Genomic DNA, 24,344 nt, shown 5'->3' with positions numbered 1-24,344 from the left:
GTGGACACGTTCTCCGGGCTGTTTGCCCATGGATAGTGATATGATGATGATGAAGCATGGTTCACGAATGGCAACTTTTAAAAACTACACTTTTTTGCCAGTAGAAAAACTGGCAAAAAATCTCCCATTTTGTAGCCGCTCACCCCGATATATAAATGCCCTGATAGTGAATTGTCTTTGCACTTTTCGCCTTTTGGTCTAACACTGGTGAGACTGCGCCATAAAGAAGGCTGCTGCTGATGTCTGGTGGAGGCCAATCAGTTTCAAAGACAATGCCGTCCGTATATTATCAGCGCGTGCTTGTTCACCGCAAGTACGCGTGATTAATGCTAAATATTTATATTTTGTGTTTGAACATCTTAACACCTGTTTCATTGCCAGAAATGGTAAACACCTCTTCTTATTTTATTCATGAACAATTTTCAATTTCAACAGGTAAGGCCCACTGAGCCATATCGCTCTTTTTAAGAAGCGACCTGGCCACCAATGATAGTTCAACGAAGTGGCTTATCACGTGGAAATTCAAAGCGGCCACATTACTCTGATCTGAAGGCGTGTTTTTAATTGTGGAGGGAAAAAACCGGATGACCCGGAGAAAAATTCCCGCGACTACAGGGAGAGAGAGAAACACCGCAAACTCCAAATATACAGCAGCAGCAGGCGTCAAGGTCGGGATCGAACCCACGACCTCCTGTGTACCAGGCGAGGTAGTCAACATCTCCTAGCCACCGTGATGATGATGATGAGAGAAACACCGCAAACTCCAAATATACAGCAGCAGCAGCAGCAGGCGTCAAGGTCGAGATCGAACCCACGACCTCCTGTGTACCAGGCGAGGTAGTCAACATCTCATAGCCACGGGGCCCGTTCGATCCAAGTGACATTTGTGTTTCCCAGACGTGGCCCAGTGAGTGGGAGACGGAACTACGTCGCTAGCAATTCAGCGGCGGTGCAGGCGGTGAGCGCTGCTGAACGCGGCTGTGACCCCAGTTCGATTCCCGCTCACGGTCATCACCGGTGACGATTATCTGAACCGGTACATGGGCCTCCCCTAGGTCGACTCAGCCTCAAATGAGTACCCGGTGCGGTGCGTAAAAACATCTCCACTTGGGGAGACAAAGGCGGCCTTCATAGGCGCTGCTGCTGCTACTCGCTAACAGCACTTGCCCCGTCAGTCTGTGAGAGGCTACACGGGGGATCTTTGTCTTTGTCTCCTTCATAGGCGCTGCTGCTGCTACTCGCTACTAACAGCACTTGCCCAAGTCTGTTAGAGGCTACACGGGGGGGGTCTTTAGCTTTTTTAAATCGGGATCGCTCATTGTAATCGATATTTTAAAAATCGATATTTTTAAAATCGATATTTTAAAAATCGATATTTAAAAAATCGATCTTTAAATCACAAACATTCCGCTTCGGCCGAGGTCCCCGACAATTCGTAGGAAACCTAAGAATCCGAGGCGGTGTCGTACCACGAGACCTCGACCAGCTAGGACCCCCCCCCCACCCCACAGCCGCGGCCACCCCATTGCCTGTCTCGTTTGTCGTCTAACTTTAATAAATCTACGATTTGAATTAAATAATTTCGACGACGTGTGTGGGTGTAGCGGGAGTGGAGACACACGATATCATGACGGTACACGTAGATAACGATCGATGTATTTTTTAATTAATTATTTTATTGATTTTGAGACCGGCACTTTTCGTGGTGGGGGGCCTCGCGCTGCGGACACCTCAGAGGCCTTCACCGCGAGTTGAGGCCGCGCGCGCGCGCCATCGTTCAGCGTGAGTCGTGGGTGGCGAGGAGACAAACACTCCTCACCACCATCAACACTCACCACCAACACTCACCACTCACTCACTACTCACCACTCCTCGCCACAAACACTCACCACCAACACTCACCACTCACTCACCATCAACACTCACCACTACTAACACTCACCACCAACACTCACCACTCGCACTCACAATCAACACTCACCACCACTCTCACTCACCACTCACTCACCACCAACACTCACCACGAACACTCACCATCAACACTCACTACTCACCACGACTAACACTCACCACCAACACTCACCACCACTCTCACTCACCACTCACTCACCACCAACACTCACCACGAACACTCACCATCAACACTCACTACTCACCACGACTAACACTCACCACCAACACTCACCACCACTCTCACTCACCACTCACTCACCACCAACACTCACCACGAACACTCACCATCAACACTCACTACTCACCACGACTAACACTCACCACCAACACTCACCACCACTCTCACTCACCACTCACTCACCACCAACACTCACCACGAACACTCACCATCAACACTCACTACTCACCACGACTAACACTCACCACCAACACTCACCACCACTCTCACTCACCACTCACTCACCACGAACACTCACCATCAACACTCACTACTCACCACGACTAACACTCACCACCAACACTCACCACCACTCTCACTCACCACCCACTCACCACCAACACTCACCACGAACACTCACCACCAACACTCACTACTCACCACGACTAACACTCACTCACCACTCACTCACCACCAACACTCACCACCAACACTCACCACCAACACTCACCACCAACACTCACCACCAACACTCACCACCAACACTCACCACCAACACTCACCACCAACACTCACCACCAACACTCACCACCAACACTCACCACCAACACTCACCACGAACACTCACCATCAACACTCACTACTCACCACGACTAACACTCACCACCAACACTCACCACCAACACTCACTCACCACCAACACTCACCACGAACACTCACCATCAACACTCACCACCACTCTCACTCACCACTCACTCACCACCAACACTCACCACGAACACTCACCATCAACACTCACTACTCACCACGACTAACACTCACCACCACAAACACTCACTCACCACCACTCTCACTCACCACCAACACTCACCACCAACACTCACCACCAACACTCACCACCACTCTCACCACCACTCTCACCACCACTCTCACTCACTACTCTCACCACTCTCACTCACCACCATCAACACTCACCACCAACACTCACCACCACTCTCACTCACTACTCTCACCACTCACTCACCACCAACACTCACCACGACTAACACTCACCACTCCACACCACCAACACTCACCATCAACACTCACCACTCCTCACCACCAACACTCACCATCAACACTCACCACTCCTCACCACCAACACTCACCACGACTAACACTCACCAACACTCACCAACACTCACAAACACTCACCACTAACACTCACCACTCACACTCACCACTCACCCTCACCAACACTCACCACGACTAACACTCGCCAACACTCACAAACACTCACCACTAACACTCACCCTCACCAACACTCACCACGACTAACACTCACCACTCCTCACCACCAACACTCACCACTCTCACTCACCAACACTCATAAACACTCACCACTAACACCACTCACCCTCACCAACACTCACCACGACTAACACTCACCACTCACCACCACCAACACTCACCCTCACCACTAACACTCACTCACCACCAACACTCACCACTAACACTCACCACGACTAACACTCACCACTCACTCACCACCAACACTCACCACTCACTCACCACCAACACTCACCATCAACACTCACCACGACTAACACTCACCACCAACACTCACCACGACTAACACTCACCACCAACACTCACCACGACTAACACTCACCACCACACTCCCACGACTACACTCACCACCCCAACACTCACCACCAACACTCACCACGACTACACTCACCACTCACTCACCACCAACACTCACCACTCACTCACCACCAACACTCACCACCAACACTCACCACCAACACTCACCACGACTAACACTCACCACTCACTCACCACCAACACTCACCACCAACACTCACCACGACTAACACTCACCACTCACTCACCACCAACACTCACCACCAACACTCACCACGACTAACACTCACCACCAACACTCACCACGACTAACACTCACCACTCACTCACCACCAACACTCACCACCAACACTCACCACGACTAACACTCACCACCAACACTCACCACGACTAACACTCACCACTCACTCACCACCAACACTCACCCTCACCACTAACACTCACTCACCACCAACACTCACCACCAACACTCACCACGACTAACACTCACCACTCACTCACCACCAACACTCACCCTCACCACTAACACTCACTCACCACCAACACTCACCACGACTAACACTCACCACTCACCCTCACCACTAACACTCACCACTTACTCACCACGACTAACACTCACCATCAACACTCACCACTCTCACTCACCAACACTCACCATCAACACTCACCACGACTAACACTCACCACTCACCACCAACACTCACCACGACTAACACTCACCACTCACCACTCCTCACCACCAACACTCACCACTCTCACTCACCACCAACACTCACCACTCACTCACCACAAACACTCACCACTCACCACCAACACTCACCACGACTAACACTCACCACTCACCACTCCTCACCACCAACACTCACCACTCTCACTCACCAACACTCACCATCAACACTCACCACTCCTCACCACCAGCACTCACCACTCTCACTCACCACCAACACTCACCACTCACTCACCACAAACACTCACCACTCACCACCAACACTCACCACCAACACTCACCACCAACACTCACCACCAACACTCACCACCAACACTCACCACGACTAACACTCACCACTCACCACTCCTCACCACCAACACTTACCACTCTCACTCACCACCAACACTCACCACTCACTCACCACAAACACTCACCAACACTCACCACTAACACTCACTCACCACCAACACTCACCATCCACCACCAACACTCACCACTCTCACTCACCAACACTCACCACTCACTCACCACCAACACTCACCATCCACCACCAACACTCACCACTCTCACTCACAACAACACTCACTCACTCACTCACCACCAACACTCACCACAAACACTCACCACCAACACTCACTCACCAACACTCACCACTCACTCACCACCAACACTCACCACCAACACTCACCACCACTCACCACTAACACTCACTCACCACCAACACTCACCACGACTAACACTCACCACTCCTAACCACCAACACTCACTCACCACCAACACTCACCACTCTCACTCACCACCAACACTCACCACTCTCACTCACATCAACACTCACCACTCTCACTACCACCAACACTCACCACGACTACCACTCACCACCAACACTCATCACCAACACTCACCACCAACACTCACCACCAACACTCCTCACCACTAACACCACCAACACTCACCACCAACACTCACCACCAACACTCACCACCAACACTCACCACCAACACTCACTACCACTCACGACCAACACTCACCACGACTAACACCACAAACACCACGACTAACACTCACCAACAATCACCACCACTCACCAACACTCACCAACACTCACCACGAACACTCACCAACACTCACCACCAACACCCCTCACCACCAACACTCACCACCACTCACCACCAACACTCACCACGACTAACACTCACCACAAACACCACGACTAACACCACAAACACTCACCAACACTCACCACCAACACTCACCAACACTCACCACGAACACTCACCACCACCCACCAACACTCACCACCACTCACCACCAACACTCACCACGACTAACACTCACCACAAACACCACGACTAACACCACAAACACTCACCACCAACACTCACCAACACTCACCACGAACACTCACCACCACCCACCAACACTCACCACCAACACTCACCACCAACACTCACCACGACTAACACTCACCACAAACACTCACCAACACTCACCACCACTCACCAACACTCACCACCACTCACCAACACTCACCACCAACACTCATCACTAACACTCACCACTAACACTCGCCAACACTCACCACGAACACTCACCACCACCCACCAACACTCACCACCAACACTCACCACCGCCCACCAACACTCACCACCCACCAACACTCACCACCTGATGATGATTGCTTGTGTTGCGGTTGAAACGTCGTGATTTTATTTATTTTATTTTATACCTACGTGACTTTACCGAAAGAACCAAAGAATATGTATCCATACTCTTACGTTTTTTCGGTAAAATTACGTAGGGAAAAAGAAATAAATAATAAATAATGATATTACCAATAATAATAGCTTTACTATTTTATTTAGATAATTATTTTCAATATTTATTATTTATTCTTTACCTACGTGGCTTTACCGAAAGAACCTATGAGTATGAATCCTTGCAGTCACGAAAACTTCTAATCTAGAATGTCTCCTATTCTCTGCGTCTGTCCCCCCCGTCTCTCCATCTGTCTTACACCCCCCCCCCCCCCGTCTCTCCATCCCCTCACCCTGCCCGCGTCTCCCCCCCCTCACCCCGCCCGCGTCTCTCTCCCCCCCCACCGTCATCTATCCCGGCGCGCAGTGCGGCACCGTCATGGGCCGGCGGAAGTCTAAGAGGAAGCCGCCGACCAAGAAGAAGATGGTGGGGACCCTCGCGACCCAGTTCACCTGCCCCTTCTGTAACCACGAGCGCTCGTGCGACGTCAAGATGTGAGCCACGGTGCCCCGGGGGGGGGGGGCTGCACCCAGCGGGTCGCGTGTGGTGACGGCGCCACCGAAACAGCCGCACCAACAACACCACAACAACCTCACCAACAACAACACCACAACCTCACCAACAACACCACAACCTCACCAACACCACAACCTCACCAACAACAACACCACAACCTCACCAACAACACCACAACCTCACCAACAACACCCAAACAACCTCACCAACAACACCAGAACCTCACCAACAACACCACAACCTCGCCAACAACACCACAACCTCACCAACAACACCACAACCTCACCAACAACACCACAACCTCACCAACACCACAACCTCACCAACAACAACACAACAACCTCACCAACAACACCACAACCTCACCAACAACACCCAAACAACCTCACCAACAACACCAGAACCTCACCAACACCACAACCTTACCAACAACACCACAGCCTCACCAACAACACCACAACCTCACCAACACCACAGCCTCACCAACAACACCACAACCTCGCCAACAACACCACAACCTCACCAACAACAACACCACAACCTCACCAACAAGACAACAACCTCACCAACAACACCACAACAACCTCACCAACACCACAACAACCTCACCAACAACACCACAACCTCACCAACAACAACACAACCTCACCAACAACAACACAACCTCACCAACAACACCACAACAACCTCACCAACAACACCACAACAACCTCACCAACAACACCACAACAACCTCACCAACAACACCACAACCTCACCAACAACAACACAACCTCACCAACAACAACACAACCTCACCAACAACACCACAACAACCTTACCAACACCACAACAACCTCACCAACAACACCACAACCTCACCAACAACACCACAACCTCGCCAACAACACCACAACCTCACCAACAACAACACCACAACCTCACCAACAAGACAACAACCTCACCAACACCACAACAACCTCACCAACAACACCACAACCTCACCAACAACAACACAACCTCACCAACAACAACACAACCTCACCAACAACACCACAACAACCTCACCAACAACACCACAACAACCTCACCAACAACACCACAACCTCACCAACAACAACACAACCTCACCAACAACAACACAACCTCACCAACAACACCACAACAACCTCACCAACACCACAACAACCTCACCAACAACACCACAACCTCACCAACAACAACACAACCTCACCAACAACACCACAACAACCTCACCAACACCACAACAACCTCACCAACAACAACACAACCTCACCAACAACAACACAACCTCACCAACAACACCACAACAACCTCACAAACACCACAACAACCTCACCAACAACAACACAACCTCACCAACAACACCACAACCTCACCAACAACAACACAACCTCACCAACAACACCACAACAACCTCACCAACACCACAACAACCTCACCAACAACAACACAACCTCACCAACAACAACACAACCTCACCAACAACACCACAACAACCTCACAAACACCACAACAACCTCACCAACAACAACACAACCTCACCAACAACACCACAACCTCACCAACAACACCACAACAACCTCACCAACAACAACACAACCTCACCAACAACACCACAACCTCACCAACAACAACACAACCTCACCAACAACAACACAACCTCACCAACAACACCACAACAACCTCACAAACACCACAACAACCTCACCAACAACACCACAACCTCACCAACAAAACCAATCCAATCACAATATTTTATACTGCAGCATACCGTGTCAACCAACACGGTTTACCGCGCATTCTTGTGCATGGAAATTGAGTTTTCAGGTCCATACGGCGTACAGCCGTTTCAATTGGGGCACAACATTTTTCTGTTTGTGCTTCTCCCTTGTGATGGGACTTTGTAGGATGAACGTTGAGATTGATGAGGTCTGAATGGGTCTGTTATAAGGTTGGGCACTGGTAAGGGGGGATGCTGCTGCTGCAGGAGAAATCCAAGGAGCTGTCAAGCGCTTTTCTTTCACGGGTGTCCAGTTAGGGGGCATGGGGTCAGAACGTCAGAGCAACACTTGGTGCAAAAACATGATCGGAGTAGCAAGTATAGGAAAGGTTAATAAATCACTTTAACGTATTCAGATAAATTTAAAGTTTTCATGACTGCAGGGATCCATACTCTTTGGTTCTTTCGGTAAAGTCACGTAGGTATATATCTGTGTTGCGCCCGAAACGTCGTGATTTTATTTATTTTCTTTGAAACCTACGTGACTTTACCGAAAGAACCAAAGAGTATTCAAATAAGACTAAACTTTTCTTGCCAGGTCAAGCCCACCGAGCCATTAACATACTTTTCAGAAGCGACCTGGCCACATTGTAGCTCAACAAATTGGCATATCGTGTGGAAATCTATACCAGCTTAATAATCTAAATAATCTCAATGCATGTTTCTAAATGTGGAGGGGAAAACCCGAGGACCCGGAGAAAAAAAATCCACGCGACCACGGGGAAAGAGACACGCAAACTCCAAACAACCCAACTCAAATACGTACCTCAACACGTGACCTTACAAAGGTCAAATATTGAATAGGCGACGTTTTGGGCGATTGCCCTTAACGGCACGTAGAGGACACCCAACCTCTTTGGCTTCTATGTGTTCGTGAAGAAGGGCCATTGCCTGAAACGTTGCCTATTGTATACTGTAAATGTTATTTTCCTCCTGCATCTAGCCTGGCACAGCAGTCATCCCACAGCACCTGGATCTGTCCCGTGACTTCCTGTTGGCTAGCCTCCGACACTTCACCTGCCCTAAAAGTGCACCTAGCATGGCACAAGCGATCACCGTGGTGACATCACAAGCACTTGGTGGTGAATGTTGTTTGTGTGACGTTTATCGACGCTCACTAACGGCGCTTGCCCAAGAAATCTGTCAAAAGCTGTGTGGGGGATCATTGCCTTTGTAAGTCAACTCGGCCAGTTACCCCGGGTTTGTCCCTTGACCTCCCAGCGAACCTCTTGACATTTTACATTGCCTCAAACTGCCCCTAGCCTGGCACAAGAGCTGTGGTGACGCTGCTTAGCGGCGAATGGCATCTGTCGCCTACATTAGTAGAGAGCAGTGTGTGTGGTTAGCGTTTCCGTGTTGTGATGCTGGTAATTGGGTGCTGTGTGTGTATTGTATTGAGAGCGGTAGTGCAACGGTTAGCGTGCTGCACTACGAACTCGACGACCCGAGTTCGATTCCCGCTCACGGTCAACACCAGAGACGATTATCTGAACCTGGTGCGGTGTGTAAACATCGCCCCACTGGGGAGACGAAGGCAGCTGAGGTGTGGCGTTGGCCACCTCCCCTCGTGCACCTGCCTGCCGGCCTTCAGAGGTGCTTGCTAACGGCACCAGCAGTGTGTGAAGGCTATATATTGTGGAATCTTTGTCTTGTGTGTGTAGGGATCGCGAAAGGAACACGGGCGTGATCTCGTGTACCGTTTGCCTGGAGGAGTTTCAGACGCCCATCACGTGTATCCTCTTGAGGTCACGCCTACACCTGCCGTACAAGGACGCTCGCACAGACGGACACACACACAGAGACTCTTACGTAGACACTCCTAAAACACACCCTTTCACCCAGACTCGGGCACAGACACACACACGAACACATTCGCATGCTTACACGCACTTTCGCACACCCGTACACTTTCAGACACGCAAACAATACAGACACGCACTTTCACATGAACACACTTGTACACGTACACTATATACACACATTCTTACACACACACACACGTCGACACATGCTGTACCACACGTTGACACTCCACCAGACCCAACTATTGTTAGGGTTGGGGCTGCCCGCAGTCACATGTGTGTGTTTGAGAGACTTGCCGACCGGATACGCACACCCACACGAGTGTTTGTGAGAGCTTCTCCTCCGCCACGGTTAGGCGCCCTCCCTTCTCTGTGCTTGCGAAACGTGGAGCCCTTTTAATTGAACATCTGTGCCGGTAAATCCTGGGTTTAACCCAGACCGCATTGCGTGAGGAGCTCGCACGCTTGAAAGGTCTGGACACAGTTCCATCGGTGAGCTCCGCCGGCAGGCGAGGTTGCGTTGGCTGGGTTATTTAGCTCGCGTGCCCAGCCACTGCATGCCCACGCAGTTTCTGTTTGGCTGGATAGAGAGGGGGCTAAACAGGGGCTAAACAGGGGCCGCACAGGCTTGAGAAGAGATGGGACTGATGTGTGAGTGAGTGGGTGAGTGAGAAGCATGGGCGTGGGAAGAGGTGGAGCTGATGTAGTACAGAAGGATGTGGAGCTGAGTTGACTTGCCGATGACTGCTCCCAGCGGTGTCACAATCGGCCTGTGTGGAGGAGGCTCGTGAAGGACGCTGCTACTGGGCAGTTGGAGGCAGTCGCCCTCCAGCAACAACGGAGGGCAGAGGAGTGACGCTCGCAACAACGAGCGAAACGCCCAGATGCCAAAAACACAGCAAGCTGGCATAGAGGAGAGCACAGGTGGTGCATCTGCCAGTCATCTCAGTCAACCCATGGCAACTGGGTCTGGTCCGTGAGCTCCTGCCAGCAGTGAGACATTTAAACTTTACGTGACCTCAAAATACACCTAGCCTGGCACAAGCGCCGTGGTGACGTCAAAACCACTTAGTGGCGAATGGAGGTTGTCGCTGCGAGCGTGTGATATGCCCATGAGAGTTTTTTTGGGTGAGATCACGTAAATATAAATGTGTCGTTAAACCCGCCACCATCCGACACAGCCAATTAGTAAGGTTTGTCACGTAAGAAAAAGTGCCAATTCGTTATTAGTTGAGCACAGTGTGTTGGAGAGTAAACCCACTGCAACATTTACAATTCGAGTACTCGTGTGACGTTTTGCTGAATTACAATAACCGACCTCGTCAGCTGACAACCACAGTTATGGAGAAATCCTGCCCCCCGTTTCGGTATCAAATCGAGGTGATGTGCGTGCGAGAGAGTGGGAGTGTGAGAGGTGCTTCGCACGCCCACACGCGGACCGCGGAGTGTGCGAGCGACGTGCCGACGAGCCGTGCTGACGAGATGTGCCGCACGCCAGTCTGCCGCTTGCCCCTTGACCCTTGACCCCTGCGCCCAGACCTCTCGGAAGCCGTGGACGTTTACAGTGACTGGATAGACGCCTGCGAGGCGGCCAACCAATAGCAGCAGCAGCATCATCAGCAGCAGCAGCAGCGCGGCTTCGCTGACGGCCGTGCCACACTTCCGACCAACAAACAGGGGAGCCCGGAGTTCAACAACGGAGGTGGTGCTGGAGGATTATGGTGGGAGGCCCCCGTTCGTGGCGGTGACGCGGGGTTAACGTTGCACCGTCAGAACCGCCGTTGCCGGGCGATAACCGCAACGGTAACCTCAACTGTGACCGTTGAATTGAGGCCGCCGCGATTGCGTCTCGATATACTTGATTGCGCCACGTTTGTGTGTTTTTTTATAAGTAGAAATGCGTTCGATGTCTTGCGAAGTTAAATAAACGGTCGGAGTATCACCGGCGGACGGTCGACAAACCCCCTTCTGGGGGGTTTCAGCAGTGCTTAGGCGCGTGGCTCGCGAGTGTGACAAGGCGGAGAGCGAGTGGCACGGGGAGAGAGGTGGGGTTTGGTGATTGAGAGCCCATTGGTGCTTTTTTACACTTTCCAACTGTTGTTGAAAGCATTTAGTCGTGGGCTCCGTCCGTCTGTAGCAGGGGGGGGGTGGGGGGGCATCTTGATAACTCTCCTAAACATGATCCGATGTGAATGCAAATTGTTTTAGCCTAATGCCGTCTTGCTATCAAGAATGGCGCCCGAGAGAAAACTGGCCAAATCGATGATAGAGTTGGCCAAAGCCAGGCGATGGCAAGCCAGGGACGAGACTTTGGGGCCGCGGTGATTACGTGGGCGGCTTCCTAGCGACGACGATGCGTGAAGTCGTGCGGGGCTCAGAAGGCCACGCCACTGTCGCCAATTAAAGACTTTGGAGACCAGACGAGTTGAAAAGCGTCGTGGAGTCGATGCGTTGATGCATTGCCGGTCTTGTCACGTCATCACACAGCATACACATTCACACCACCGCAGCTGAGCACATCACCTCACAGTGCACCACCACACAGCACAACACCCCACCACACTACGCACCACACAGTGCGCTACCACACAGCACACCACCACGCCAGTACATCACCCCACCACACAGAGCACACCACCACGCAGCACGTGTTTTCCCGTTGCTTTATCTTCGTTACAAAATCATCCATGCTGCCAACTCCACCGTGGCGTGACGCAGGGGCAGTGCTGCGCAACCAACACGCATTACTCATAAATAGTGTCAATAAATAAGGCATCTTTGATATAAAACCGCGGCGCAACCAACACGCATTACTAATAAATAGAGCGTCAATAAATAAGGCATCTTTGATATAAAACCACGCGCAGTGCAATGTATAAAATTATTCAAGTTTCAGGTAGGGTCGCCGTTGTCCCTAAATGGTTGTAAACAGGAGGGCGAGTGGGATGGGGGGGTGCAGGTGGCAGAGGGGAGAGGAGGATGGGAGAGTGGGGGGAGGATGGTGGGAGCTGGGGGAGGAGGGTGGGAGAGGGAGAAGGTGGGAGCTGGGGGAGGAGGATGGGAGAGTGGGGGGAGGGTGGTGGGAGCCGGGGGGGGGGTGAGACGGGAGTTGGCAAGGATGCATCTCATATCCTGGCAGCTGGTTGGGCGGTTGAACCTCGCGTCCTGCGCTGGTTTTTCCTTCCCGATCCGAGGCGCGCCCTTGATGCACGTGCTCACTCCGAGTACCGCGTCGCGTGCGAGGGTGTGTGCACGTCCCTGCCTTGCCTTGCAGAGAGAGCTGGGATCAGCGCTGTTAGCGAGCGCCTCTTGCGGGCGGCGTGGGACAGCACCTGCGCTGCCTCCCCGCCACTGAAGTTCACCTCGCCGCCACCGCCGAGTGTTCATTTTGTTGGTTTAGGCTGAGTGGACTTGGGAGAAGGCCACGGCTTGAGGTTCAGAGAGACGACACCCCAACTGGACCCCACCCCACGAACGTGAGAACGGTCGCTTGCTTCCAAATACAAGCGGTCGCTCTCCGGGAGACATCCCCTTGCACATTGTCCAGGCGAGCGTCCCGCGTGTGCGTGTCACGTCCAACTCCTCTGCCACATCGCACGTAGCCCATCGGACGTGTGGAGTGAATGGGCCGGGGGAGTTTTGGTCTCCCTAGATTATCCTTTCGGGCCCCGTGAGCCGGGTGGGTGACGTGGGCATGTCGGAGGGAGCAGGGATGCTGAAGGGGTGCACGGAGTTGGGTCGACGGATGCATTTCACCAGACAGAGGCTCAGGCTCAGGCCCGTGCCGAAGCCGAGCAGGGCCGCCCCAGCGACCAGCCCGTACACCCAGCCCGTGCCTGTGGGACCACACGGACACACACAGACATCAACACATGGACACACGGGTACGCACATGCACGTGGGCACAAGGGTACACAACAGAGACTCGTACAGGCCACTGGGATGCTCACAGACGTGTGCGCACACAAGACATTGGGACATGTACACACGCCAGACACAACACGCGGACACACACTTGCAAACATTACTAATACATGAGGCATTCGGGTAGTTATCTCGACCCAATGCTCTATGTTCCAGTCAGGGGTCCACATGACCCAATCTCTACATGGTCAGTGTCGATATCATGATATCATGTTGGTATGGTGTTGATGTTGGCCGCGTGTTGACGGTGCATTTGCTGGTTGATGTCAAGTCGATGCTCCACTGGGGTTTTTGTTCGTGTTTATCTAAATTTAGATTTATCTAGCGTCTTAGCGGAACTCAAGGCGTTCCGTAACAAAGTTTAAAAAGCGGTAACAACATCGAGCGATACGGATGGCAGGGGCAACGCTCGGGCCGAGGGATGAGTGACCGTAACAGGGCACATGGGTCACGGAAGGGCCATCGGGGAGGGAGGGGACGGAGTGGAGGGGACGGAGTGGAGGGGCGTCGTGCTGACATTACTCTCATGTCGTCTCATCTCGTCTAGTTTTACATGGCGGCTTATTCCAAGGCGCTATTTAAAACTATGACAAAATTGTACGTAAGATGATGGTGGTTGAGATAAAGAGTGGGGTTGTTGTTAAAAGTGGTGGTGTGTAGTTAGGGTGACAGGAGAATGGGCAGGAGAGGTTAAGGTAGGGTTGGGGTAGTGATAGAGGTTGGGGTAGTGATAGGGGTTGGGGTAGTGATAGGGGTTGGGGTAGTGATAGGGGTTGGGGTATTGATAGAGATGAGGGTAAGTGTTTGGGGTAGCACTGGTCGTAGCTGGCAACAGCAGCAGCAGCAGGATGAAGATGGGCTCGGGGTTTTGTTTTAAGGGAGGAACGGAAGCCGGTGATAGTGATGGCGACGACGACCTTGATGCGTGTGCCACGAGGTACACCCCCCTCACCTGTGTCGGCCCGTGCCTCCCAGTGCGCGTCGCCGCACCCCGTGTCGCGGGGCGGCTCCGTGCGCGCCTCTCTAACCATCGTCGTCGTCGGTGCTTCCAGCTCCTCGTCGCTGTCGCCCAGCGTGGTGGCGCACACCACCTCGCTGGTGGTCCCCCAGCGGGACCACGCGTCCACCCAGGCCTGCGCGTGGACGCAGTAGCTCGTGCCGCCCTCCAGACCCTCCAGCAGCACGGCGCGCTTGTCGCCCGCCACCGTGAGCGCCTCCTGTTACGGCGCGCGCGCACAAAGAACCGCCTGTCGTCTCCCTAGTGGCGGCACCAGGTACTCGTTTGAGGCCGAGTCGATGCAAGGGGAGGCCCAGGACGGGTTCGTGTAATCGTCGCCGGTGTTGGCGGCAAGCGGGAAACGATCTCGGGTCGCTGGGTTCGAAGCCCAATGCGCGAACCATCAGACTACCGCTCCCCATGCAAACAAGCAGGAACACAACACCCGCCGACGATGCCAATGTTCCATCGTTTCATCCACCCACGTTATTCCACCCGATCTCACACTCGCCCGCTCGCCAAATATCCAGACATCTCGCCCATCCACCCACGCTTCTCCCTAATAACTCGCCCACACACCGACTCCTCCGATCATCAGGCCCATTCACTCTGCCACCCGATATGCCACTCATTCCTAGACCATCTTGCCAAATATCTCTCCCAATGATTACACACCTGTTGAGACTACTCACGTGTTCATTTTCGGTCGCGCACTCTCACTGTCTTAACAATCTCCCACCCACACTCTCGTCAACTTTCCTTACCCACTCTGCCACCAACTTTCTCACCCACTCTCCCGCCAATACTCCCATTCAATCTCCCACTCGCCATCCTATCCAAATCTCCCGTCATCACACCCACCAACTACCCCCCCCCGTTGTCTCCGCGGTGCGGGCCGCACCTCTACCGAGCTGCCGTCCCTCCAGTAGATGAAGAGGTAGATGAGGTCGGGCACGGCGCCGCTGAGCGGCACCAGCTCACCGCTCGCGTCCCGCAGCGGAGTGAGCGGCTCCGTAAGCAGCAGCTCCACGCTGGCGTTGCCACCCAGCGCCGACAGAGACACGGCGCTCAGCAGCGCTGCGCGGGCACAGACACGGATGGAGGTAAGCGGACGCGCTGAGAGACGCGAACGCACACGCGCAGAGACAGACATACGCAGAGACGCGCACGCACAGATGCGTGTACAGAGACGGATGTAGCTGTCGGAAAACGACCACCACCGCCATCATTCTCATCAAAATTTAAAATCGCAACATTGACTCCCATGGCACCAACAATCACTCGGCGCCAACAACAATTGCTGTTCGCCACGAGGTGCCGGCGACGTCACCACGGCGTTCGTGCCAGGCTAGGTGCACTTTGAGGCTATCAGGTGAAGTGTCGAAGACCGAGGCGCCATGGATTGACTGTATGGGATGAGTGGTGCCACTACAAAGACAACGATCCCCCGTATAGCCTTGACAGACTGTTGGGGCAAGTGCTGTTCGTGAGCACTTGTGAAGGCCGGGTACGGCACATGAGCAGGTGGGTGGCCAACACCACGCCCGGACGCCTTTGTCTCTCCAGCGGTGATGCTTATACACCGGACCAGGTACTCATTTGAGGCTGAGTCGACCTCGGGGAGGCCCATGACCGGTTCTGGATAATCGTCACCAGTGTTGGCCGTGAGCGGGAGCAGCGCACTCGGGTCTCAGCGCGCTAACCGCTGCACCACCGCTCCCCCACCACCACTGTAGCCACAAGCACGGCCACCAACAGCACGGACTGCCTTTCACCACGAGGTGGTGGTGACATCACTCCTCAGAGGGAGCAGCATTTACCACGAAACGTCTGGGAAGTCCTTGCCTATCAATGCCGAGCAGTTCAGCAGCATTGCTTCAGGCGAGCCTTAGGCTCTGCTGATGAGGCACTGAATGCCGAAATCCGCCGCGCGTTTACTTCTGACGCTGCTCAAGTTTGGCACCGCCAGGAGGCCGTGTGGCTGACGAGATGTACAACAACGAATACAACTTCTATTTTGTACGTGGACGGATGTGAAGTGGAGGCATATTTCGATTTAAAGCTTTCGTGACTGCAGGGATTCATCTTCTTGGTTCTTCGAAATAATAAAATAATAATAAAACATAATAAAATAATAAATATTTTATGATGTTTTATTTTTATTATTTTATTATTTCCATTCTACGTGACTTTACCGAAAGAACCAAGAAGATGGAGGCATATTGTCTACAAACCCTCATTCTTTGGCTGAAAATATCTTATTATATAGAGGACTGCAGAGCTCGGGCGAGTGTTGGTAGCGGTGGCTCGTCGCGGCTGCCGCTGCCTGGCAACGCAATGTATCAAACCAAACCTGGATATTTATATTACTCCCGTCACCTATATTCTCCACAACAACGCTGTTGATTATGTTATAACAGCAATGACCAGATCGTCAACGCCACCAGCGGCAGTGCGCGTGTGCGTCTCTCGTGCGTGCGGGGTGGGGGGGGGAGCGGTGGTGCAGCGGTAAGCGAACTGCACTACGAACCCCCCGCTCACAGCCAAAACCAGTGGCGATTATTTGAACCGGTCCCAGGCCTTCCCTAGGTCGATTCGGCCTCAAACGAGTGCCTGGTGCGGTGTCTGAATATCACCACTGGGAGAGACAAAGGCAGCTGCGGTGGTCCTGACCACCCACCCCTCCGTGTGCCTTGCGGCATTCGTAGCTGCTCGCTAAAGGCGCTCACCCCCACAGTCTGTTCAGGCGATACCGGGGGGGTCGTCTTTGTGTGAAATTGTCGTGGGTGTGTAGGCATGTCAGTATGCATGTATGTAAATAGAACACATGTTGACCTTCTTTCACACCGTACGTAGCACAACCGCGCTACGTAACCACGATTTGCTACGTACGATGCGAGAGACGTTCAACATACGTGCGTACATAACCGGAGGTGCTGGGGACGGGGGGACGGGGACCGGGGACAGCAAACGTACTGTCGCGCGAGGGCATGAATTCGTCGCTGTATGCCCACTGGGTCCCCGAGGGCGCTTGCGGAGAAGGGGCCCCCGGCAGGAGGGTCGTCGGCGGGGGGTCGAGCGCCACGCGGGCGCGGTAGGCGAGCTCCGGCTCGTCGAGGGGGTCGCTGACGTCGCACTCGGTGCGCGGCGTGGACACGCAGCCGGGGACGTCTCTCCACACCTCCCAGCCCTCGCTGTGTCGCACGCGCGGATGTACAGATAAGACGGACGAGTTATAGACAAAGACAAAGATCAACCCGTGTAGCCTGTAACTCGACTGTTGGGGCGAGTGCTGCTTAGCGAGTAGCTGCGAAAGCCGGCACGGCACACGAGGGGGTGGGTGGGCCAACACCACGTGGTGCCGTACAAGGGACAGCTGCCACTGGGGGTGCCCCCTTTCAAATGTGTGTTAAGTTTAGATGTGAAGCGCGCTCACCCCACCTGTTGGGACAGGTGGGGTGAGCGCGCACCTGTGAACTCCGACACAACGCGCCAGGGTTACGGTGCGACCAGCGACACGTGCTTATTTTTGGCTGAGTCGACCCGACAGGGGACCGACAACTGGTTCAGACGATCGCCGCTGATGCCAGCTGTGAGCAGCATACTCAGTTGGCTGGCTTCATAGTTGAGGCAAATATAAATGTGTCGTCAAACCCGCCACCACCCGACACGGCCAATCAGTAAGGTTTGTCACGTAAACAAACATGCAGGTAACGTGACAAACCTTACTAATGGGCTGTGTCGGATGGCGGCCGGTTTAACGACACGTTTATATTTACGCGATCGAACCCAAAAACGTGTATTACGGACAATATTGTTCGCAAAAGCCCTCCTACTACATGTCAAACTGGCTGCCTTCGTAGCTCCGTGAGACAACCTCTACACTACCGCTGCCCAAACGTACACCGTGCAGAACAACCCCATACTTTATACAACCGAGGGCACAGGTCACACGTACGGCCCCGTACAGCCGCTTGGGGCGAGCGCTTGTAAGTAAGTGAACACCCCTTGCGGCTTGCGGCCGCGCGTCTTGAATCGCGTGGGCGAGATTTGGCGCACGGGCCGAGGAGTTTCGTTCTGTGAACTCGCTGGGGGTGCGTGAGTGCGGAGGAGGAGGGGGGGGTGGGTGACACTGAGTCACTGAGCGATTGAATATCTCTAAACGCATTCCGACGGCGTCCGCTGCAAGTTCGACTCGCTGGGCAGCTTGACGTCTCGTCATCGAGTCAAAAGCAAGCAAGAGGCTCGTCGTGGGTGGCGTCACAGACGGGGTTTGACAAAGCGCCGGCTCTCTGATTGTGACCGTGAGGAGTGAAAAGAAAAGGGCCAGGGCGCTGGGAGTTGGTGCGTGCCCTGAATTCCTGCGTTGTGCCGATGGGGTCACGTGGACTGCTAATGGCTTGTGCGCATTTTTCTCGATTACGCCGATCGTGTAGAATCGTGCGTGGGTCATCGGACCACAAAGACAAAGATTCCCCCCCCCCCATATAGCCTTAACAGACTGTTGGGGCAAGTGCTGTTTGCTGCTAGCAGTACCTATGAAGGCTGGCACGGCACACGAGGTGGCGGGTGACCAACACCACGCCCGCCCGTCTTTGTCTCCCCAGTGGCGATGTTTTACACACCGCACCAGGTACTCGTTTCAGGCTGAGTCGACCTAGGAGAGGCCCAGGACCTGTTCAAATAATCGTCACTGGGTGTTGGCCGTGAGTGGGAATCGAACTTGGGTAGCCCGGTTCGTGACGCAGCACGCTAATCGCTCCACTACCGTTCCCTTTCAGATCACACACACACACCACGCGTGTGACACTGGAGCCGCAGACTGGCAATATGCAGTGGACCTGCTTATATCTGTTGTTAGCCGAGAGGCAACGACACGCCTGTCATGAAGGCCTTGGCTACTCGTATTGACGTGCACACGTGTCCATTGCTGCGTGTGGGCGTGGGGAGCGGTGGCGCATTGGTTAACGCGCTGCGCTACGAACCCGGCGACCCGAGTTCGATTGCCGCTCCCGGCCCAACATTGGTGCCGAATATATCTGAAGCGAATGTCCTGGGCCTCCCCTATGTCGACTCGGCCAGAAAAATAAAAAAGATAGTTACCTGGTTGCGGTACGTGTAAAACATCAGCACTGGGGAGACAAAGGCAGCCGGGTACGGGGTTCTGGCCACAACACCTCATCGGCCTTAATAGGCGCTCGCTAACAGCGCTCGGCCAAACGGCCGGTTAAGGTTTTAGGGTTGGGGGGTATTATATAGCAACTCAACACCCGCCATTCACTGCTAAGTGGCGAGCGCCAGGCTAGGTGCACTTTGAGGCCATCGCGTGAAGTGTCGAAGGCTCTCTGGCAGGAGGTCACGGGACAGACCCTGCAGGTGGCCACGGGTTGGCTGACTGAGACGACTGGCAGACGACTGACTGAGACGACTGGCAGACGACTGGCTGAGACGACTGACAGATAGAAGCGTGGACCGTGCTACCCCCCCCCGCTCATTGTCGCTCCTCTGACCGTCTCGCGATTTTAGTTGCTGCTGCTGCTGCCGGAGGGTGACCGACCGCCTCCCAACCTCCCCAGTTCACTTCGCAGTTGAGTTTCGCTTTCATTTTGAAGTACCCCCGTGAGCCAAAAAGCTCTTAAGTCTGGTTTTTATCAATAACAAAAAAAAAACTAGACGCCATTTCCGTGACAGATGTAACAGATTTTAAAAAATGGATAATACAATTGCATTTTTTTTCCCCCAAAAAGTTATGAAATATTATTTTAAATATAAAATTAATCTTTTAAAAGTTGTGAACTAAATAAGCAATACAAATAAAAGCGCAAGGGTTAGTCGTAAAAAGTACCGGCGGTAAAAACACAGCGTTTGCCAATAAAATGCTACGATTAAATATCTCAAGTAGCAGCTGCATCATCAGCTGCATCATCAGCTGTGGCAGCTGCATCATCATCTGCATCAGCAGCTGCATCAGCAGCTGCAGGATCAGCAGCAGCAGGATCAGCAGCGGTGTGGTTTGGCGTCTCGCACTCACCCCAGGACCTGCACGCTGTAGCGTGGCGCCAGAGCGGGGCGCCCTGCGAGACGCGGCCCCATCAGCGGCGGCTCCCAGCTCACCACGTGCTTCAGGTTGAGGGACGAGAAGCGCACAGAGCGAGGCACCGTCGGACCCGGCTCGCCTGCAGGGCAACCACGGAGGGACGCGCCGGGTTAACCGTGCCAGAAGACTGCGTTAGCCACGCACGGAGTTTCAGTGTTCGCTTTCATTTATTTATGAGGTGTATAACCCTGTGAGCCACGCGGCTCTTGACTCGGGTGCGACCGCAACAAAAGAAGAAAAACATGAACAAGAAAACATCTTAAAGTGAGTACACGCAACAGGAAAATCTTGGGGAAAAACAGCAGGAAAAGTCTTCCAGAAAAAGCACCGTATTTCAACGCTGTGCGCAAAAATCCTAACAACCACACGAAGTCATTTTTTTTTTCGATTTAAAGCTTTCGTGTCTGCAGGGATTCACCTTCTTGGTTCTTTCGGTAAAGTCATCACGTAGAATGGAAATAATAAAATAATAAAATAAAACATTATAAAATAATTCTCACGACGTTTCGGCCACAACGCAAGCAGCCGTCCTCAGGTGGAGAACAGGTCTGTCGAGAAGACTCTACGGCCGAAACGTCGTGAGAATTATTTTATTATGTTTAATTATCATTTTATTATTTCCATTCTACGTGACTTTACCGAAAGAACCAAGAAGAACACACGAAGCCACTTTAACCACAGCCATGACCACGCACGGGATTAAACAACAACCACGCTGACCGCTTTAGCCACGCCAGAATGTAACACATTAACCACACTTTTAACCACAACAGTAACCACACTAACTACTTTAACCACAACGACACCTGTGCCTACAATAACCGCAACAACCGCACTCACCGCGCGCTTACTGACTCATTTCATTTACGACCGTCAACAATGGCATTGCATTCGCCATGCGAACCTGTTCATGGTCCATCACCACTCCCCACCATCATCACCATGACTCACACCGCCATCAACGCAATCACTATCACTGTCAGCACCATTTCCTCTCACCACCGTCACCATCAAACCTTCACCACAATCACCATGACCCCTCACCACCGTCACCATCAAACCTTCACCACAATCACCATTTCCCCTCACCACCGTAACCATCAAACCTTCACCACAATCACCATGACCCCTCACCACCGTAACCATCAAATCTTCACCACAATCACCATTTCCCCTCACCACCGTAACCATCAAACATTCACCACCACCACCACCACAATCACCATGACCCCTCACCACCATCAACCCCATCACTATCGCCCCTATCACGCCCCACCACCTAGTCGCCCCTTATTACATAGTAAGCTAGAACTCACCACAATTACCATCTCACCTCAACGCCTCACCACGACTCACACCACCACCATCAACCCCATCACTATCACCCTCACCACCATCAACCCCATCACTATCACCCTCACCACCATCATCCCCATCACTACCACCCTCACCACCATCATCCCCATCACTTCTCATCACCGTCACCCTAATCACTGTCAGCACAATTCCCCCTTAGCACCGTGACCGTCAGACCTTCACCATCACCACAATCACCACAACCCCTCACCACCATCACCTCATCACCCCTCACCACCATCACCTCATCACCACTCACCTCCAGCGAGTCTTAGCAGCGCCAGTAGCGTCAGGGTCGATGGCGCCCAGTGACACATGGTCCTCTACACGTGTCCAGACCCCTTCGTCGAGATTATTGAATCAGAGCACAGATCCCAGGCCCCCCTCTTAGACTTGGATTAGCCTATCAGAGCACAGATCCCAGGCCCCCCTCTTAGACTTGGATTAGCCTATCAGAGCACAGATCTCAAGATCTCCTCTGAGACTTGGATTAGCCTATCAGAGCATAGATCTCAAGTTCCCTTCTTAGACTTGGATTAGCCTATCAGAGCACAGATCCAAAGTTCCCCTCTGAGACTGATATCAGCCTATCAGAACACCAAAAAAAACCGCAGGTCTCCTAGCCTATCAAAACACCGATCTCAGGTTCCACTCTTAACTCTGTGATCAGCCTGCAATGAGCACTTGAGAACACAAAACAAAAAAAATCGCAAGTCTCCTCGCCTATCATAACACGGAACCCCAAGTCCCCCCTCTTCAGCCTGCAGTGACAAACTTCAGTCGTCGGCTCTGCGCCTGCCCCGCGCGCGCTCTGTGGGGCGCTCCTTGCGGCGAGCGCGGCTATTTAAGCAGGTGCGCGGGGTGGGGGCGGGGCCAAGACGGAGAGGGTGGGCGGGGCGAAGATGGAAAGGGGGCGGGGCGAGGGCGGAAAGTGGGCGGGGCGAAGATGGAAAGGGGGCGGGGCGAGGGTGGGAGGTGGGCGGTGACTTCAAGTTTACCACTTTTTTTTCAGAATCGGAATCGATGTATTTATAACTCATTAATTAGATTTATAATTTGAGTTTTAAAAAAAAACTCGCCACCCACTAAAGAGGGCGTCGCAATACTCTACAGTCTTAAGTTAAAGGAAGGTAGTCCTACCTAAAAATCAAAACACGCGTCAAAATAACTGGAGGAATCCGATGAGCTATGAAGCTATGTTTCACAGATGCCTAGTCGTGCACGGGGTAATAAGGTCGCAACAACAAACAGTACAACAACATGATGATGATAATAGTGTAAAGTCCCAGGCAAAGTCCACTGAGGAATTCACTTCTTTTTTATCAGAAGCAACTTCGCCATTGCAAATGATAGCTCAACAAAGTGGCTTATAATTTGAACATTTATAGCAGCAAACGAATCTAAATAATCTTGACTTAAAGCTTTCGTGGCTGCAGGAATTCATATTCTTTGGGTCTTTCGGTAAAGTCACGTAGATAGGTTCAAAGAAAATTAAAAATATTTTTAGTTTTTTTTAATCTAAATAATCTCAATGCATGTTTCAGTAACACCGTGGCCTTCAAACAGGGACGGTATATATCAATTAGTTGAAGGTTTCAAGTTGATGTTGTGTTCTAGATTTGAAACTTTCGTGACTGCAAGGATTCATATTCTTAGGTTTTTTCGGTAA

The 24,344-nt window shown here is 52.6% G+C and overlaps 2 protein-coding genes across 2 annotated transcripts; one reads left to right on the top strand and one right to left on the bottom strand.

The window, feature by feature from the left end:
- Positions 1-1,651: 1,651 nt before the first annotated feature.
- Positions 1,652-12,722, top strand: ELOF1 (elongation factor 1). Its single transcript, XM_061557914.1, has 4 exons — positions 1,652-1,782; positions 6,567-6,694; positions 10,161-10,231; positions 11,839-12,722. The coding sequence occupies exons 2-4, from the start codon at positions 6,579-6,581 to the stop codon at positions 11,901-11,903; spliced, it is 252 nt and encodes an 83-aa protein (XP_061413898.1). The 5' UTR covers positions 1,652-1,782; positions 6,567-6,578; the 3' UTR covers positions 11,904-12,722.
- A 664-nt stretch (positions 12,723-13,386) lies between these two features.
- On the bottom strand, positions 13,387-23,471 carry LOC133346391 (uncharacterized). Its single transcript, XM_061557913.1, has 6 exons — positions 22,935-23,471; positions 21,254-21,398; positions 18,199-18,416; positions 16,124-16,299; positions 15,178-15,442; positions 13,387-14,137 (listed from the first exon to the last, which is right to left on the bottom strand). The coding sequence occupies exons 1-6, from the start codon at positions 22,990-22,992 to the stop codon at positions 13,950-13,952; spliced, it is 1,050 nt and encodes a 349-aa protein (XP_061413897.1). The 5' UTR covers positions 22,993-23,471; the 3' UTR covers positions 13,387-13,949.
- Positions 23,472-24,344: the final 873 nt, after the last annotated feature.

The sequence above is a fragment of the Lethenteron reissneri genome, chromosome 24, assembly GCF_015708825.2.
Source record: "Lethenteron reissneri isolate LAM-NWPU_2019-01 chromosome 24, ASM1570882v1, whole genome shotgun sequence".
Lineage (NCBI taxonomy): Eukaryota > Metazoa > Chordata > Hyperoartia > Petromyzontiformes > Petromyzontidae > Lethenteron > Lethenteron reissneri.
Note: the sequence above shows the minus strand (reverse complement) of the source record. Positions and strands in the feature narration are given on the sequence as shown.

Coding starts and splice junctions, on each gene's coding strand:
- ELOF1 (XM_061557914.1), top strand. CDS start 6,579: ATGGGCCGGCGGAAGTCTAAGAGGAAGCCGCCGACCAAGAAGAAGATG. Junction 6,695..10,160: donor CGCTCGTGCGACGTCAAGAT/GTGAGCCACGGT, acceptor TTGTGTGTGTAG/GGATCGCGAAAGGAACACGG. Junction 10,232..11,838: donor GTTTCAGACGCCCATCACGT/GTATCCTCTTGA, acceptor CCCTGCGCCCAG/ACCTCTCGGAAGCCGTGGAC.
- LOC133346391 (XM_061557913.1), bottom strand. CDS start 22,992: ATGTGTCACTGGGCGCCATCGACCCTGACGCTACTGGCGCTGCTAAGA. Junction 18,417..21,253: donor TACAGCGTGCAGGTCCTGGG/GTGAGTGCGAGA, acceptor CGTGCGACACAG/CGAGGGCTGGGAGGTGTGGA. Junction 15,443..16,123: donor GGGACGGCAGCTCGGTAGAG/GTGCGGCCCGCA, acceptor GCGCCGTAACAG/GAGGCGCTCACGGTGGCGGG.